The sequence below is a fragment of the Sinocyclocheilus rhinocerous genome, unplaced genomic scaffold (assembly GCF_001515625.1).
Source record: "Sinocyclocheilus rhinocerous isolate Xijiao unplaced genomic scaffold, SAMN03320098_v1.1 scaffold422, whole genome shotgun sequence".
Classification (NCBI taxonomy): Eukaryota; Metazoa; Chordata; class Actinopteri; order Cypriniformes; family Cyprinidae; genus Sinocyclocheilus; species Sinocyclocheilus rhinocerous.
The window spans coordinates 1,024,631-1,043,422 of NW_015639767.1; the positions used below are offsets into that span (position 1 = coordinate 1,024,631).

The 18,792-nt window shown below is 37.6% G+C and overlaps 1 protein-coding gene across 1 annotated transcript in view; it reads left to right on the plus strand.

The window, feature by feature from the left end:
* The first annotated feature begins 267 nt into the window (after nt 1-267).
* The window catches only part of col11a2 (collagen, type XI, alpha 2), a 36,618-nt gene continuing 18,093 nt past the window's right edge, over nt 268-18,792 (plus strand). The window contains exons 1-7 of the mRNA XM_016567440.1: nt 268-661; nt 7,012-7,173; nt 10,809-11,019; nt 11,291-11,453; nt 11,816-11,917; nt 16,228-16,965; nt 18,225-18,353. Coding sequence (XP_016422926.1) covers nt 580-661; nt 7,012-7,173; nt 10,809-11,019; nt 11,291-11,453; nt 11,816-11,917; nt 16,228-16,965; nt 18,225-18,353 — 1,587 coding nt within the window. The 5' untranslated portion in view covers nt 268-579. The remainder of the gene's footprint in view (nt 662-7,011; nt 7,174-10,808; nt 11,020-11,290; nt 11,454-11,815; nt 11,918-16,227; nt 16,966-18,224; nt 18,354-18,792) is intronic.

Below are 18,792 nucleotides of genomic sequence, written 5' to 3' on the forward strand. Positions count from 1 at the left end.
TCATTTGATGAATGCAGATATTTTGGGCAATATATAGATCCTTTAATAAGTTCTTGAAATTAACGCTGTCGACACGAAACGAACGTGTAGAAAGCCGCAGAAGTCTGTATGCATGCATTTCCCTCCCTCTTTTTTTTTTTTGCTCTCTACCCTCTCATTCACTCTCTCTGTCCACACACACACACGCGCGCGCTCCCTTGCATTTCGTGGGAGAAAGTAAGAAGAGGGAGAGAGAAAGAAAGAAAGAAAGAGAGAGATTGAGAGAGAGAGAGTGATTTTGAAGCCTCTCTCTGCTCTCTCCGCTTTTCTGTTCACTCAGACTCAATGGGGCTCTAGCATTAGGGGTTTCGAGCTGTAAAACTACATATTTATTACCCGTTCCCTTCTTTCTATTTAAGTTTTGTACATAGCACAGGTAACTTACCGAAGAGCAAGGTGGGTGTGCGTTTTAAGACGCCTCTTAAGTCGCACCAAGTTTGTCAGAGGCCAAGTCGAAGTTTATGTGGAAAGAACGAAAAAGCTGATTTGAAATTGTCCTGCCTTGTAGTCCTACCAAACCGGTCAAAAAACTTGGGAACTATGGATATTCGGAAGAAGCGGAGGCCGTGGTGTATGGAGACCTCGTTCGTGCTCCTCCTGTGTCTTTCTCTGACACAAGCAGGTGAGCATTTAGCTTTTTCTGTTTGGGTGTTTGTGGCATTTGGCAGAAGAAACTGTAACATGATTTATGTATTGAGGAATCAATGCAACATTGGGTTTTGGTGCGCTTTTTACGCACGCCAGGTAATCCACGAGATTGGTGATTGTGTATTTGTGTTTCCAAGAAGATGCGTGAATCTTCTTGCTAACAAAAGCGATTTCAGTTAATTGATTTCTACTTTTAATTATGATACAACCTTTTGGATCGAGCTGTCGCTTTTGGTGAGCTCACATTAGCAGGCGAAAATTCGGTTCGAGTCCTTTAAGTTGACATCTCTCTTTCATCTCGTCAGAATTTTTACAGTGCTGAAATATGCACAAAATAAATATAGGCCCATGAGTTGAGCTCCAGGCCGCGTTGGCACACATTATGTGGCATCCCAGACGGGGGCATAGGATAGGACGGTGCTTCACTGGCAGGGTTTCACATCCTGGTTCGAAATTCATTTCGGCGCACAGCACCTTGAGATGATTGTTAGTGCAAACAACGAACATTAATCGTATGGTAAATTAAATATATATAATAGGCTATATATATACATGCATACATTTTATTTTTCATTAATTGTTTATATTACTTTTATTAATCGCATGGCTCTCTGGAATGCTCGATTCTGATTGGTCAGTCTCGGCATTTAGCGATCAAATATTTTTTGAATAATAACCGTTGCCCGTAGCAAGATTTACTGACCGACTGCGCGCCTCAGTAGCGTCGCTATTCTGTCTCTTCGCGTTTTCTTAAAAATCAATATTTCATTATTTTTTTATTTGTTAATTTATAGCCTAAATAACTCACTTCAGAGTGTCCTAAAACCTTCGCGACGGTGCCTTCCTAATCACTGAGTGCTTTTCTTCTTTACGAACTTTATTAACTTTTTTTCCAAAGCTCTTTTTGTTGCAGTAGCCTAGTTTTTTGTTTTATTTATAAAACGAATCCATCTTTAATATAAGAAGCAGCATATATAATTAAAGGTTTATTTCATTTACCCCACCTGACTAGACATACTAATATCTGCACGTTAATTTTTTATATGATAATATTATTTTCTATGTAAAATTTTCTATGGCAGCTGCGCTTCTAGCGTTCACCACTAGTCGGTGAGTGGCGCTCGAGAGTCTGCTGCTTTTCCAAAGACGTTTCTTTCACAATAAGTAGAAGCACATAATCAGAGTACATTTTCACACCAGATTTGGACAGATTTACTTCATATTTAATGTGCTAAAGCTTATGGTTGAATGAAAAAATTAACAACAAAACTTTTTTTGTTTTTTTATTCGATGATGGCGCGCGCCTAGCGTCCCTCAGGCATGGATGTAATTCCAGATTTCTGATTTGATCACTCTTTTTTTTTCTTCTCTTTCCCTCCCTTGTGTTTGGAGGATGTCTGAATATTTGTGCCTCGCATGAGTAGGTTATTATTCTGCCCTGTGGCTCTGAGAGATGCAGTGAATGAGTTAGTGTCTCCGTGTGTGAGCTCAGTGATATTTGTGTAAACGCACAGGTCTATTACACACCTGGAGAATTTTCCACAGTATGCCAGTTTTAGGCCAGTGAATGTTGCACTGTGAATATTCCACAGCTTGTTGTTGCTGGTACAAAAACATTAATTCAGCAAGTTATGTTGTTTAATGTGAACTCCCAAAAAAGTTATGCGAGTCCATTTTATAAGTCCATTTATGTCTGCTAGTTACCTTTAAGCAGTCATCGTTGTTCAATATTGTTGAATTCGGGACAGCAGACAGACTTTAGAAAGTGCAGTGATTTTTAGGTGGGGAATATTTATTTAACATGGATGTTCCTTCAACCTCATTTCAAAGGCAGCGCTCTCAAAGAACAGTCTGTCTCACTTCTGTTAACCAAAACACCCTCAACCAAATGCAGAGATGAGGACTGAATGGAGCCACTGTGTGTGAAGGAAATGCCATATTCGAGTGTATATTCGTAGCACGTGAGAAAAGACTGTCATCACGGTTGTGTCCGTCATTCCTGACAGTTTCATGAATGTCATTGTGTGTTACTTACATTGCTAATCTTCCCCATCACTAACTTACTCTTGTCCTGAAGTACATTGGGAATATGAGGGACGAAGAGTTTAACGGGTGCTCCTCAGATCCCTTAATATATTTATTGAATTTATGCATGGAAAGTGCATTGCATTACTATTACTATTGTGCATACTTGGTATTAAACTTGTAACTATCGTTAGTACATGGATGATACCTCAAGTTCATTGTTGTTGTGAGTTGTGCTATTCGTTTTCTAGGTGATCAGCCTTATGCCTTTCGCTCTGAGCAACCATTTCTTTATTATTCTTCTCCTAAAACTGACAAACAAAACTAACCCTAGTGATTCAACTCCAGCTGTAGGAACCTTTTCACTGTCTAACCGCAACAGGCCTCCAGAAGCCTCACACTTCCACAAATGGCTCTGTTGACAACAATACAGTTCCTCTGGTTGAAGAAGCACAGTTTTGTGGTATGTCCTAGAAGAGATAGTCAGTCATCATGTCTTCAAGTTTCATTCCACACAATCTTTTTGGAAATGGGTTGTTTTTGAACCTAAAATGATCATAGAAATTTGGCATACACTCTTAAAGAAGGAGGTTTTCTCACCAGTGCCATAGAAGATCATTTTAGTTTCTCAAAGAAACTTTCAAGTTCTTATAAGAACCATTTTTTCTTAAAGAACATTTGAATAATCTGAAAACCCTTTTTCCACTTTAAAGAACCTTTTGTGGAATGGAACATTTCCATTGATGTTAAGGTTTCTTCATAGAAACATTGATGTCAATGTAGAACCATTATTTTTAAGAGTAACGTTTGAGCCATTGATACCTTAAATAGATCACTGGATCTCTCTTCCAGACATGTTTCATTGCATTATGCAGCTGGTTATTCAGGGGACAAAAATCTTTAAAATGGAAATATGCAATGAAAATGTCTTTACCAGAAGTTTGTTGCAGCAGGTTTTATATCTCACAAAATTTCTGTGTTTCAAGGTCAGTTTAAAATAGTTTTTTGGGGGGGAATGCAGACATCTCACCACAAGAGGGCCCAACTCATGCTCAAGCTTTTCAGCTCAATAGCACCACATCTAAAGGATTCACTGAACACATAATAAGCACCCTCTTCCTTTAGTCTGGCTTTTTTTTTTTATTAACTTTGATTGTAGCTCTCAACGTATGGTTACATACAGAATATAAAGGTGACCAAGCTATTTGTCAGTAACCAAATTTTTGGTTCAGAATGTTTTGCTAACCATATTATCTTGGATTGCTATTAATAGGCATTTATTTTGAGTAATTCTTAGTAAAGTATATTCATTTTTCTGTGAGTAGTGTATACTTTGGTTTACAGTGATGGGTGTATACAGAGCTGTGGGGAGTCTGTATAAATGCTCAATCTTTTTTAGTTTACATGATGTTTAATACAGTGGCCGTGTGGTCAGTTTATCCATCCTGGCAGTGGCGAGCAATGTACACCACACTGACTCATACTGAACCACCTAGACCCAGAACACGCTGGCACAGAATATATATATTAGTACATATAGTTTTAGTTTAGTATATTGTATTATAATGTATAGGCTATTCAGTGTACGACCTTTATTTAAGGCAATATATGTTCTAATGCAGTTTTTAGCTGACTTTTAAGAGGCATTTCATCTCTTGGGCATGGCATGAAATGACAGCAAATAATCATTTGAAAATATGGCTGCATGTATTTTTTTTCCAAGTTGTATTGAATGGCTTTCTGGACGAGAACTAAATGGACACATTATTTAGACAGCACAAATGAACAGGCCTATTGTTTAGAGGCATATTACTGTTTGTTTGTTCACTAATCGTCTTAAAAATCCCATGTTTGTCATAAAAGTACTACATTTGTTAAGAAGAACTTTCCTTCACTTCCTGGAAAGTATCAGTAGTCTGGCTAATGTGCTTGTGTCAGCCTTTGGCTTTTTTGTTTTTTAAACCTTTCATCAAGATCAAGAAACATCAACCACGCTAACACACTTGGCAATCTGTGAACATTAAATACTCGTTTGATAAATATCTCTGTAACTCCATATTATGCCAGGAGTTGGTATGATGGCATAGCTGTCTGCGTATTATAAATACATCATAAATATAGAGAGCCATGATCTAAATTATAACCTCTAGACAGGCCTGTACATGCACGCCTAACTACTGCGGTTGGCGGGAAGAGAGAACGAGACAGGGGAGACAGATCCAGACGGCTTGATGGATTTATCTTCATGTCTTTCGCATCTTTTGAAGTTGAATCTGTTTGGGGTTTGTTGTCACAGTTGTTTGATACATTTGCAGGTGTCTCCTCGTTTGTTCAGAAATGTAGAACCTCTTCTCCATCTACTTCTTTATCCTCAAATCTGTCCGTCTTGCTCAAAACAAGGGCATCTTTGTGAGACCGTAAAGGTGAGGGTTGAAAGGTCAAGGTGTGTCAGGTGGTATGTCTCGCTGGTATTTAGCCACAGTTATTTGAAGCTCACAAGAAGACAGTAGAACACCAAAAGTCAAAGAAAGAGAAGATGGAGTGACCAACTCTCGGATCTTCTGGAATGTTCTCTCAACTACATTACATAGTCATGAGAGAGATGGTGGTGGAAGTTTGTTTAGAAATGTTGGGGTCACCTTGACTGCTAATGACTCACTGTTGGGAATGTTGCTTCTAGGTCTTGTTCTTTGAGAGCCATTGTCTGTTCCTGTTTGCAGACTGTTTGAGCACACAGTGCTTGTTTGTGAACTCAGTGTGAGAGCATCCAGTGACCCTTGGTTGTAGGCATTCAAGGACATGTTTACCATGTACAAAACGTTTGCTAATCTCTATTCAGTGTTGGTGTTTGGTAGATACAACAGAAGCGATAATGTCTTCTGTAATAAATACATGGCTTAACAGTAGTGATAAGACTGATTTAGGTTGATTAATCAGCTGATATTTAGCTATTTTGAGATGATTTGTCTGATCATTTCACCTAGTGTCTACTGACAGCTTTATTGATAGAGAGTGCTTTTTTTTATTTTTTTGGAGGAATGTTTGTGTAAGATAAATGCTAATTCTGTTATATTTAATATAATATATTAATGTCAATTTTAAATCAATATTTCAAAATTATATGATGATAAAAAAAATTTGACCTAATTATATGATATATATAGAGTTTTCATTCTCTTTTTTTCCTGTTTTGCCTACAAAGTCTTATTTTATTTGTGCTTGCCCTTATTCTTATCCTAATTTTGCTCTATTTGGGAAATGCTTTTGGGGCTTCTCCCTCCTTATTTTATCCAGTTTAGCCAAGGAGTGCCCAGCGGACATATATAGTGCTGTGGTTGAGGTCTCCAACAGTGCCATACATTGTGCACATGGTCTCTTCTGGAAACCGATACAGTGCCCAGAGACTTTCTCTTTCTTGTTCATCTCTGTCTCCCAGCATTTCAATAGGTTCAACTTTTGAGAATCAAGGAAGCATTGCATTTGAGCTAGAAGCCCCATTTAGGATTCCTGCACTCTTGAACCTCTTTCATCCTTACAGTATTGTGTTGAATATTGTACACTGCTCCTCTATAGTCTATTGTCATCTTATGAACATCTGTCTTTATATTTTTTTGTATGGATAGCTGTGTACTCACATTTTAATTAGTTTACATAAGTACAGTTCCTTATTTTTGGCCTATAATAGTTGCTAAATACAAAATAACTTAACTACCCATTGTGGTAATACACAGACCATATTTTGGTCAATGTGGTAATAGGGACAAAAAATACTGGCAGAGCCTCAGAGGAAAGTGCCAGCACTAAAATGAAAGGAAATAGATTTTTCAAGCACTAGAAAGAGTAGACAGAGCCAGACATGTTTAGCCTCAAATACGTATTTCAAATACATTAAGACTTGTTAGAGAGTTTAACATAGTTTTAGACAGTTAATAATGTAGTACACATTGTGGGTTGAGCAGATGGCATCAGGATTCATATGAATCCCATAAAGAGCAACAGAGCTGCCAAGAGCAATAGGAAGATGGAGACAGACATAACATTTTAAAACCTGGCTGTGTGGGGCCTGTTGAATGATTCAACGTCTGTTTGAACTCGCATTTTGAACTGTGTAAAATGGTGTTCACAGAAACAAGTGCATTTATCTTGTCTGAAAAAGAAAAAAAAAGTATGCTGTTGGTTCTCTTTGGATCTAAATGAACAGAAACTATTAATATGAATGCATAATTATAAACCAAAATGATAAATTAATGTTAAAAGTATCTTTATTCTAACAATGGCCAAACTCTTTTACTTCTACAGATCCAATAGATGTTTTGCGGGTGCTGCAGTTGCCTTCCCTCCCTGAAGGTGTGCAGAAGGTCCCGGGTTTCTGCACCTCCCGCCGGTCCGGCACTCCTGATCATGCCTACCGCATCACTAAGAAAGCCCAGATCTCTGCCCCCACCAAACAACTATTCTCAAGTACGCTCCTTTAATATCTAATCGTTTTAATAACTGTTAATCTTATAAACCAGACCTGAAGACATTCTATTGCGTTCATAGACGCACAATTGTTTTAACATGTTTTATCTATAAAAACACCAGTTACAGTGAAATGTATCTGAAAGCTGCTTATGGTATGTCAGTATGTGTCTGGAATATGAAGGAATTCAAAATGGACATTTGTGTAAAGGATAGGTTCATAATTGAAAGGCTTGAAAGGGAAAGTGCTGAGACTTGTAAAAACTGATAGTTGCATACTTTTTCAGATGTTTGTATATACAATTAGGACATTTTGCACTTTCCCAATAACATTTTGGGTACTGGGAAAGTGCATTATATTTATATATTATATTAAGCGTGAAATTATTTTTTAGCTGGGTATTTTGATTGCAGTTTTTTTTATTTGGATGCTGTTTTAATATGCTTAGAAAGATTACTGTGTCTGGGTGACAATCATTTTGGTCCCTAACATGCGATTACTCCTCAAAAGCAGGATGAGAGCTTTTCAGTGGCTAATGAGATGGTTGCATAGTTAAAACTAAATCTGAATGTTAGCGTCAATGAATTGTGTGCAATTCATGCAAGTTGAGTCATGAATCATAGGTTTATTCCAGACTGCAAATGTGTCTGTGCTTGAAATAACCTGCTTTATTTGCCTCAAATCTTCATATTTCTGATTTTTTATTTTTTTTTATTCCATTCCTGTAGGACGTTTCCCGGAGAATTTTTCCATCATGACTCTGGTAAAGGCCAAGGCTGGTCTTCAGGCCTTCCTGCTGTCCATCTACAATGAGCAAGGTGTCCAGCAGCCCGGTCTAGAGTTGGGACGCTCGCCCATCTTCCTGTATGAGGACCAGAATCGCAAACCCGCCCCAGAGGACTACCCACTGTTCAAAGGGGTCAACCTGGCTGACGGCAAGTCAGTAACTAATGCCTGCTGAGCCCCATCAGCCCATCCAGTTTCAAATATATTATAATTATTTGTGTTATGCAACCATGATGCTGTTAGTTTCCAAGTAATGTGATGTGTAACTATTGGGTGAATAGTAAACATCACTTTTGTACACAGGGGCTGAAAGGTTCCTTACAGTCTATATTAATGGCTCTTGGCAAACACATAAACTATATACAGGAAGTCTTTGTGACTATCTGCCCAGTTAAACATTCAATATCTCCTCTCGTCCTATAGGTGGCACCACATTGCCATTTCTGTGCAGAAGAAGAACATCACTCTGATCCTTGACTGCAAGAATCGTATTACAAAAACTCTGCCACGTAGCAACAACCCAGTCTTGGACACCAAGGGCATCACTGTCTTTGGAGCCCGTCTCCTGGATGAGGAGGTCTTCCAGGTCTGCTATACATTGTGCAAGAGATATCAAGGAATTATGTGATACACACTTTGTGATTGATAGATGACAATTAAAGAGAGAGTTCACCCAAAAAAGAAAATTCTGTCATCATTGACTGATGAATTTCTTTCTTCTGTTGGACATAAGAAGATATTTTGAAGAATCTGGGTAACCAAAAATTTGATGGTCCCCACTGACTTCCATAGTACTTTTTTTCCAAACTATGTCAATGGGGACCACCATAAACTTTGGTTACCCAGATTCTTCAAAATATCTTCTTTTTATTTGTGCTTGCCCTTATTCTTATCCTAATTTTGCTCTATTTGGGAAATGCTTTTGGGGCTTCTCCCTCCTTATTTTATCCAGTTTAGCCAAGGAGTGCCCAGCGGACATATATAGTGCTGTGGTTGAGGTCTCCAACAGTGCCATACATTGTGCACATGGTCTCTTCTGGAAACCGATACAGTGCCCAGAGACTTTCTCTTTCTTGTTCATCTCTGTCTCCCAGCATTTCAATAGGTTCAACTTTTGAGAATCAAGGAAGCATTGCATTTGAGCTAGAAGCCCCATTTAGGATTCCTGCACTCTTGAACCTCTTTCATCCTTACAGTATTGTGTTGAATATTGTACACTGCTCCTCTATAGTCTATTGTCATCTTATGAACATCTGTCTTTATATTTTTTTGTATGGATAGCTGTGTACTCACATTTTAATTAGTTTACATAAGTACAGTTCCTTATTTTTGGCCTATAATAGTTGCTAAATACAAAATAACTTAACTACCCATTGTGGTAATACACAGACCATATTTTGGTCAATGTGGTAATAGGGACAAAAAATACTGGCAGAGCCTCAGAGGAAAGTGCCAGCACTAAAATGAAAGGAAATAGATTTTTCAAGCACTAGAAAGAGTAGACAGAGCCAAACATGTTTAGCCTCAAATACGTATTTCAAATACATTAAGACTTGTTAGAGAGTTTAACATAGTTTTAGACAGTTAATAATGTAGTACACATTGTGGGTTGAGCAGATGGCATCAGGATTCATATGAATCCCATAAAGAGCAACAGAGCTGCCAAGAGCAATAGGAAGATGGAGACAGACATAACATTTTAAAACCTGGCTGTGTGGGGCCTGTTGAATGATTCAACGTCTGTTTGAACTCGCATTTTGAACTGTGTAAAATGGTGTTCACAGAAACAAGTGCATTTATCTTGTCTGAAAAAGAAAAAAAAAGTATGCTGTTGGTTCTCTTTGGATCTAAATGAACAGAAACTATTAATATGAATGCATAATTATAAACCAAAATGATAAATTAATGTTAAAAGTATCTTTATTCTAACAATGGCCAAACTCTTTTACTTCTACAGATCCAATAGATGTTTTGCGGGTGCTGCAGTTGCCTTCCCTCCCTGAAGGTGTGCAGAAGGTCCCGGGTTTCTGCACCTCCCGCCGGTCCGGCACTCCTGATCATGCCTACCGCATCACTAAGAAAGCCCAGATCTCTGCCCCCACCAAACAACTATTCTCAAGTACGCTCCTTTAATATCTAATCGTTTTAATAACTGTTAATCTTATAAACCAGACCTGAAGACATTCTATTGCGTTCATAGACGCACAATTGTTTTAACATGTTTTATCTATAAAAACACCAGTTACAGTGAAATGTATCTGAAAGCTGCTTATGGTATGTCAGTATGTGTCTGGAATATGAAGGAATTCAAAATGGACATTTGTGTAAAGGATAGGTTCATAATTGAAAGGCTTGAAAGGGAAAGTGCTGAGACTTGTAAAAACTGATAGTTGCATACTTTTTTAGATGTTTGTATATACAATTAGGACATTTTGCACTTTCCCAATAACATTTTGGGTACTGGGAAAGTGCATTATATTTATATATTATATTAAGCGTGAAATTATTTTTTAGCTGGGTATTTTGATTGCAGTTTTTTTTATTTGGATGCTGTTTTAATATGCTTAGAAAGATTACTGTGTCTGGGTGACAATCATTTTGGTCCCTAACATGCGATTACTCCTCAAAAGCAGGATGAGAGCTTTTCAGTGGCTAATGAGATGGTTGCATAGTTAAAACTAAATCTGAATGTTAGCGTCAATGAATTGTGTGCAATTCATGCAAGTTGAGTCATGAATCATAGGTTTATTCCAGACTGCAAATGTGTCTGTGCTTGAAATAACCTGCTTTATTTGCCTCAAATCTTCATATTTCTGATTTTTTATTTTTTTTTATTCCATTCCTGTAGGACGTTTCCCGGAGAATTTCTCCATCATGACTCTTGTAAAGGCCAAGGCTGGTCTTCAGGCCTTCCTGCTGTCCATCTACAATGAGCAAGGTGTCCAGCAGCTCGGTCTAGAGTTGGGACGCTCGCCCATCTTCCTGTATGAGGACCAGAATCGCAAACCCGCCCCAGAGGACTACCCACTGTTCAAAGGGGTCAACCTGGCTGACGGCAAGTCAGTAACTAATGCCTGCTGAGCCCCATCAGCCCATCCAGTTTCAAATATATTATAATTATTTGTGTTATGCAACCACGATGCTGTTAGTTTCCAAGTAATGTGATGTGTAACTATTGGGTGAATAGTAAACATCACTTTTGTACGCAGGGGCTGAAAGGTTCCTTACAAGCCTATATTAATGGCTCTTGGCAAACACATAAACTATATACAGGAAGTCTCTGTGACTATCTGCCCAGTTAAACATTCAATATCTCCTCTCGTCCTATAGGTGGCACCACATTGCCATTTCTGTGCAGAAGAAGAACATCACTCTGATCCTTGACTGCAAGAATCGTATTACAAAAACTCTGCCACGTAGCAACAACCCAGTCTTGGACACCAAGGGCATCACTGTCTTTGGAGCCCGTCTTCTGGATGAGGAGGTCTTCCAGGTCTGCTATACATTATGCAAGAGATATCAAGGAATTCTGTGAAACACACTTTGTGATTGATAGATGACAATTAAAGAGAGAGTTCACCCAAAAAAGAAAATTCTGTCATCATTGACTGATGAATTTCTTTCTTCTGTTGGACATAAGAAGATATTTTGAAGAATCTGGGTAACCAAAGTTTATGGTGGTCCCCATTGACATAGTTTGGAAAAAAAGTACTATGGAAGTCAGTGGGGACCATCAAATTTCTGGTTACCCAGATTCTTCAAAATATCTTCTTTTATGTTCAACAAAAGAAAGAAAATCATGAGTAAATGATCACAGATTGTCTTCCATTGATTTCCATGTGGGTAACCAAACAGATCGCATCCAATCCTCAGGCCGCTTATGACTTCTGTGAGCACTACAGCCCCGACTGTGACTCCCCTCTGCCCAAAGTCCAGTCCCAGGACCCAAACAGCTACGTGAGTACCACAGCACAATTTTACAATGGGGCAAAGTGTCCTGATGTGGGATATAAAAATGGAGTTTCACCTACTAGCAACAACTCTTCTCAATTCGTCAATGCTAAATGTTTTTGCTTATGCAAAAACAGCGACTCAACCAAATATTTGCCATAAAATCGGCCTTGATTCAGAACCATCCAAAAGCTGCGTCTGTATTTGATTTGGATTGGACTTGCGCTAAATGCTTGGATAAATATGGGCCAAGCCAGATATTGTATATGTTACTCACAAATGCATCTCAAATCAGAATGCCAGCTAAATATTCATGAAAATCATCCACAAAAATCTAGAAATTTTAACGTTTCTAAACACATTAGTATTATATTTTACCTACACTATATAGAGCCTCTCATTTGAGTCAGATACACACATCACAGCCCTGCAACCCATTTTCATACATCCACAGCTCTTCCACGTCATCAAAGGTGCTCTGTCATAATGCAGTTTCAGTTTCTCATCGGTGCATGTTGCTTTATATTTTGGCTTTCTTGAGATTTATTTCTTACAAAGCGCACAAGGATTCTCAGTTCAAAGTGTAGATCAAATTGGAAACATAGTAGCAACCTGAAGGAGTTTTGTCACAAGGTCTTAGCCACAACATGACGTGGAGTGCCAAAAACATTTTTAAGATTAAAAAAAAAAAAAAAAACACTGTAATGCAATATAATGTATTTCTGTAATAAAGACAGAAGTGTCTTTATTGTTTTCTTTATTGTCTTTATTATTTAGTATCAATGAGATACTATTATCTCATTGGTTATTATATTATCTCATTAATTATTATTTTGAATTAGTCTTTTTTTCCATTTTTAATTTTAAAGTTTTAGTACTTTTGTTGTGTTTTTGTCATTTTAGTGTTTGGTTTTAATTTTAGCTTCAGTTTTAGTTTTAGTTAACTATAATAATCCTGAGACAGAAATATGATATATTACTCCAATGCTGAATAAATAGTTATATTTAATAATTTAATACATTTATTTAATCAGAATGAACAATTCTTTAGGAGAAGGCTGAGCAACATAGCAACTTGCCATAATGGCTTTTACCTTTTACAATGGCTTCAAGCACACATCATTCAATCTGAGTGTAGGGTCAATCTGTTTTATAACATCCATTTGACTCTAAGTGCTGAAACTGCATATAATAGTTTTATTTCTGCTTCGAGTATACTCTTATGCCAGCTTTTCAGATGAATGCATTTGTTTTCATGTTCATTGAAGTTCTCAATGTGTTTTGCAGTAATGCAGTAACATCTGAGTGTTACTCAAACCCATGAGTCTGATGAACAAATGTGACCCGGGACCACAAAACCAGTCATAAGGGTCAATTTTTCGAAATTGAGATTTATACATCATCTGAAAGCTGAATAAATAAGCTTTCAATTGATGTATGGTTTGTTAGGACAGGACAATATTTGGCCGAAATACAACTATTTGAAAATTTGGAATCTGAGGGTGCAAAAAAATCAAAATATAGAGAAAATCGCCTTTAAAGTTGTCCAAATATGGTTTTGTGGTCCAGGGTCACAAATGATAAAACCATCATGCTTTCATCTTGCCCTTATTTCTAACTCCTACATCTCACTTTACTCATCCTTCACTTTTCTCTCCTCTCTCCCTATTATTCTCTCATTCGTTTTCTCTTCCCAAAGTCTTCTTTTTTCACTCTTGTCATGTGCTACATTCCTTTTCTGTCACTCACATGGCCTCTCTCTCTCCTTCCCTGCATTCCTCTGGCTTCACTGCTCCTCTCTCTCCCCCCATGTCTCTCAGTACTTTGATGAAGAGCGGGATGATTATGAATCCCCCTATTATTATGAAGGAACTACGAGTGTCCCTCCCTCCGTCCCAGCCGTGGACCCCACCAAAGAGGTAAAGAGGGAGAGCGAAAGTGGAGTGAATCAGAAAAGAGAGGTGGAGAAAGAGACGGAGAGTAATAACTGGAATTGTGCAGAAAAGAATATTGTTAACTGTTTAGATTTCAGTTTTTTTCATCAGTATTTTTGTCTTTTTTTCTACGCATCCCGCTAACAAAGCAAATCAAACTAAATTTCTGAAATCTAAAAAAATAAGTTTTGCAGTTGTATGCAGTACTTCTCAATTAAAAGTATTTATTTTAAAGATGTTTACTGGAAAACAAGATAAAATATTGTAAATTGAGGCTGTAGGCTTTGGTTCTTACTTGAATATATACAAGAGAAAATAGACATCTAAATATAGAGAAATCACAATATGGTATGCAAATAAATGAAAGAAGTAAGAGAAGTCAGTATGCAAATATTTCTATGACATTGCTGTGGGTTCAAATTGAAATTTTACATTTCTTTAATGTATACATTTTACAAAAACCGTTTGGACACAGAGAGTGTAATGTTAAACTCACCCGTCTCTTTCAATTGAATGCATTGGTCCTCTCCTTCCTGTTCACTCCTGTCTCACATCGTCATGTGTGATGTCCCACCTCTCGTTTCACCTCGTCCATCACCTGTCACACTATATTGATGTTGCTTGTGTCATCTACATGTTGTCCTTTGTCATATATTTGTACCTGTATAGTGTCAGATTGTGTTGGTCAGTACATGATTGTGTGTATGTGGAATTTTAAGGGGCACTGGAGGCACAACACACACACACACACACACACACACACACTATATCACTCATAGATCATGGCCCCACTGTGTTAAACCAACAGCTCAAAAAGTCAAAAAATCTGATTTGCTAAACAGAGAAAGTACTGTGTATAGATCCAAGTATGTATATTATATAGAATAAATTATATTTTATTCTATATTTATTCTATATCTAATTGATATTTATGAAAATTATAAGTTTATATTTACGTTTTTTAATTAAGTGTTTTTTTTTTATTAATATTTAAAATTATATATTCATTAGCTTGTTTAATTCTGATTTACCTTACTTTTTTTTAATGACATTTTTTCATATGAATTATTTTACGGAGGAAGTCGATATTTTTGATAATTACTCCAATTCAGTAATTCCTCTTAGTAATTTAAGCAATAGATTTCAATGTATGAGCCAATTCCAATATCATTTAGAATTTTCATGTGCATGTAAGTAAGGTCATTGCAACTTATTGATTTGATACTGACATGATAGCTCAGTTAAACAGGTTTTTTTAAGGAATCCACTTTACATTCTTCACAATTGCATGGCATTATATGAATAATGATAAATATATGATTTTTTTTTTTATTCTTATGTGTATTTGCATGTTTTTACATTTCACCTGTTGTGTGAGTAACAAAGCTTGTGAGTTCTCTTGTGTCTTGTGTCACTCTGTTCTTTTATCATGTACAACAAGCGTCTGTGTCTATGTGTTTATTCATATCCATCTCTTCACTTTATAGGTTTACTTTCACTTTGGCCAACATTGTACTCTCACTTATTTTTAGGGCTGTTTTTCTTACAGTCATGTCTTTATCTTGCGTGCTCACTGAGCTGTTTAAAGAGCTATTTTGTGTTTAACTGTGAGTATAGCTAACTTTTACTAGTTTAATTTAGCTCAGTATGTGTCAACTTGAGGATTAGTCTTTAATTAATATGCCTGTTTTATTCTCTGTAGTTTGTGCTTTTGCTATCATCTTAATCTGTGTAGTCTACGCCATTCATTCCTTTCATATTGATTAGTGTAATGAATCATATTTGAATAAGTATTTAAATTTTTATGTTATTTGCTTAAACCGTTCCTTTAATGATTTGATACATGCTAGCAATGTCATTTTAATGGGATTATGAATGGTGTATTATGACTATCTCCCTTCCTTTCCTTTCTGTGCAGTTGGGCAGCACAGTGTACCAGCCATGCATCAGTTTTATCACCAGATGCTATTTGAGCAAACTTTTCCCCAGTGCCTCACAGCGTTATGTCCCCATGCGCACAACATGCTGCTTTTTTAATGTGGAGATTGGCATTATTGGAGAAAACAGTATCAAATTGTTTATCTTTCTGTAGGTATTATATAGTTTACGAAGTCTAAACTTATGAAATGAATATAAACAACTAAATCTGACTTCGCTTCATACTGTATCCAGTAATGCCAGTAAAATCTCAGTCAGTCATTCAAGCGCCAGCGATCTTAAATTCATTGTTGTCTCTCTCTCTTTTTCTGTCCATCCCCACTGCTTTCAATCCCACCCATCCCTGATGTCTTCCACTGTCTATCTCTCTCTCATTCACTCTCTTTTCATCAACGCCAACCTGACCATTTATGCTTTTAAATAAAAACCATATTAATCAAATAGGAGGGAAAGGCGAACAATGGCAAAGCTGATAAGTCAAAAACTGCCCCAGCCAAAGCTGCTCCAGCTAAAGCCAAGCAAACTTCAAAGCCAAAGGCCAAACCTACTGCTGCGCGAATCTTGATCCCAAAGTTAAAACCTACTTTAGTTTCTAAATTAGCACCTAAACCAAAAGCAACACCGGCCCCAAAGAATGACGACAAAAAGAAGGCAAACGACAATGGAAAAAATAACGGTCAAGCTAAAGTAAATGGGAATGGGAAAGACAATAATGGTGATGCTAAAGCTAATGGTAAGGCTAAGGCTGGCAGCAATGGCAATGGGAAGGCAGCTGTGGAGAAAAAAGCAAACGGAGAAGCTAAAGCTAATGGCAATGGTGCGAAAACAGCAAAGACTGAAAAGGCAGCAATAGCAAAGAAATCAGAGACAACTGCGAAGAAAGCAGAGACCAAACCACAACCAGCCAAAGACAAAACAAAAGCCAATGCATCACCTGCAAAGCCTAAAGCGACCAAACCTGTGGTAGAAAAGGTTCCGACCAAAGTCACTAAAACTCAAAGACCTGTTGCTTTCAAACCCACTCCGCCTTTGCCTCTCCCTTCAAAGCCTAAGGTCTTGGATGTCAATAACATCAAATCAATGTCCAAAAATTTCCCACCCTTCGACAAGGCTGCTGTGAGTGGCACGACCATGTCTTCTCCAGAAATACCCAAGAAGAAACCCACAAATGGTTATCAACAGGTACAAAATCAAGAGGCCGCGTTGGCTGTCCAGAGCTGTATTTCCAACCTCACCATCCTGGTAGTTCAGGACTGCATTCATGATGTGTCTCAAAGGAAGTGTTGATCTGGGATTTATCTTCACTGAAAGTGTTGAAAAATCACAGATGCAACACATTCTCTGACGTGCTTCGTGAATAAGGTCCTACATCTGACCTTTCAGGTTTTACAAACATTTTCAGTATTAATGTCATTCAAAACAGAATCAGGGAGGCGCAGAAGAACAAATAATGATTTTTTTTTTCAATTGTGTAAAAGTGTGTAAAACCATAAAGGTATCATGATGTTGGCCAGCTATGAGGTTGGAGACATACAGACCCACTGGATCTCCTCCACCCTTTCATATACCAAATGATCTATGTGATCATTTAGGATATGATAAGTGGTATAGACTGTGTTATCACCGCATGGCTATTTGTACAGTCTTTTGTCTGTCTTTCGTTTTATTTCCTTTCACTCCAAACCTACACTATCTAACCGGTTCGTTTTTAGAAAGTAGATCAGCAGGTAATGCCGATTAGAGCATGCGTGATCAGTTAAGAAACCTAAGAAGTCAGAGTCATTGGTAGAGCTCAATGTTACACATGACACAACAAGTCTCTTTCTTCGTCTCATTTTATGATTTCTGCCTGTTTCTCTTTTATGTGTTGTTTGTTTTAAATGCTGTCCTGTCAGTAGTATGTGAATAAAGCAGTTTCACAGAAAAGATCCTGTTTAAAACAGCGACTCTGTGACGCTGCACTATGATTATCAATTCTTTCTGTCTTTGTTGAAGATCTGAAATTGTGGACAAATGTCCGAATGTTGTTTACTAATGTTGTCAGTTGTGTTTCAATGGTCTGAGTCTATTGACACCAACGTTAACAACTTTAACGTTTTGATCCAACTTGACTATATTTTATCCTTGACATGGCAATGTGGCTAATTAACCCAGATCAGGTTGAAAGGAAAATCTGGGACAGCAAATCTTGGCTATTAAAATAAGTTTTTCACAATGCAAAGGCTTATTACAAGATTTTTGATTCCAGTTGCAAAAGTTTCCTGTTCTGATTTTACTATAAGATCAATGGCGCTTTTGTGTGTCTGTTGGCAAAAACACATTGATCTTTTCTTTCTACAAGTTCATCAGACTTGAGCTTGTTTCATACTAATCAATCTCTCCCCTTCAAATCTGCTTACCTCCTCCCCAACCCCACCCACCTCTCGGCCTCCTCCAATCAGGACGTAGATCCTGCTTACTCAGAGGCTGACCACACCCCCACAGAGACCGATTATTATTACACAGTAGAAGAAGCAGCGAGCCTACAGCCAGAGAGTGATCTGACTGGATATGAAGAAACCATTAACCAGGTAACCCACACCCATAGAAATCTGAGAGACATGGAGCTGAAAACAGTCTCTCCATTACTCTAAATCATTACACTGGAGGTGAGACCAGCCTGTGTATGTTTTACCTTAACAATGAACCATTCTGCAGCCACCTGTGCCATGATAAGTGCTGTACTTAACTGCAAAATGAATGCATAGCATCCATTTGATCAGATATTATTTTGGGATTCTAAAATTGCCTCAAGATTTTCTCCTTGTTCTTATATCAAAACTTTACATGACGACGCCATCTTGACATAAGAACGGAAATCTTGAGAAACAGAGATCACAAAAAAAATGGTACAATACCATGCATTCATTGCCGGACAGTTTCTTTTGAGTTATTTTTTTGGGATGCAGACACTGCCAATATGTAAGCTCTGAGAAACTGATCAACTTAAAAACTGAGCGACTAAGTTAG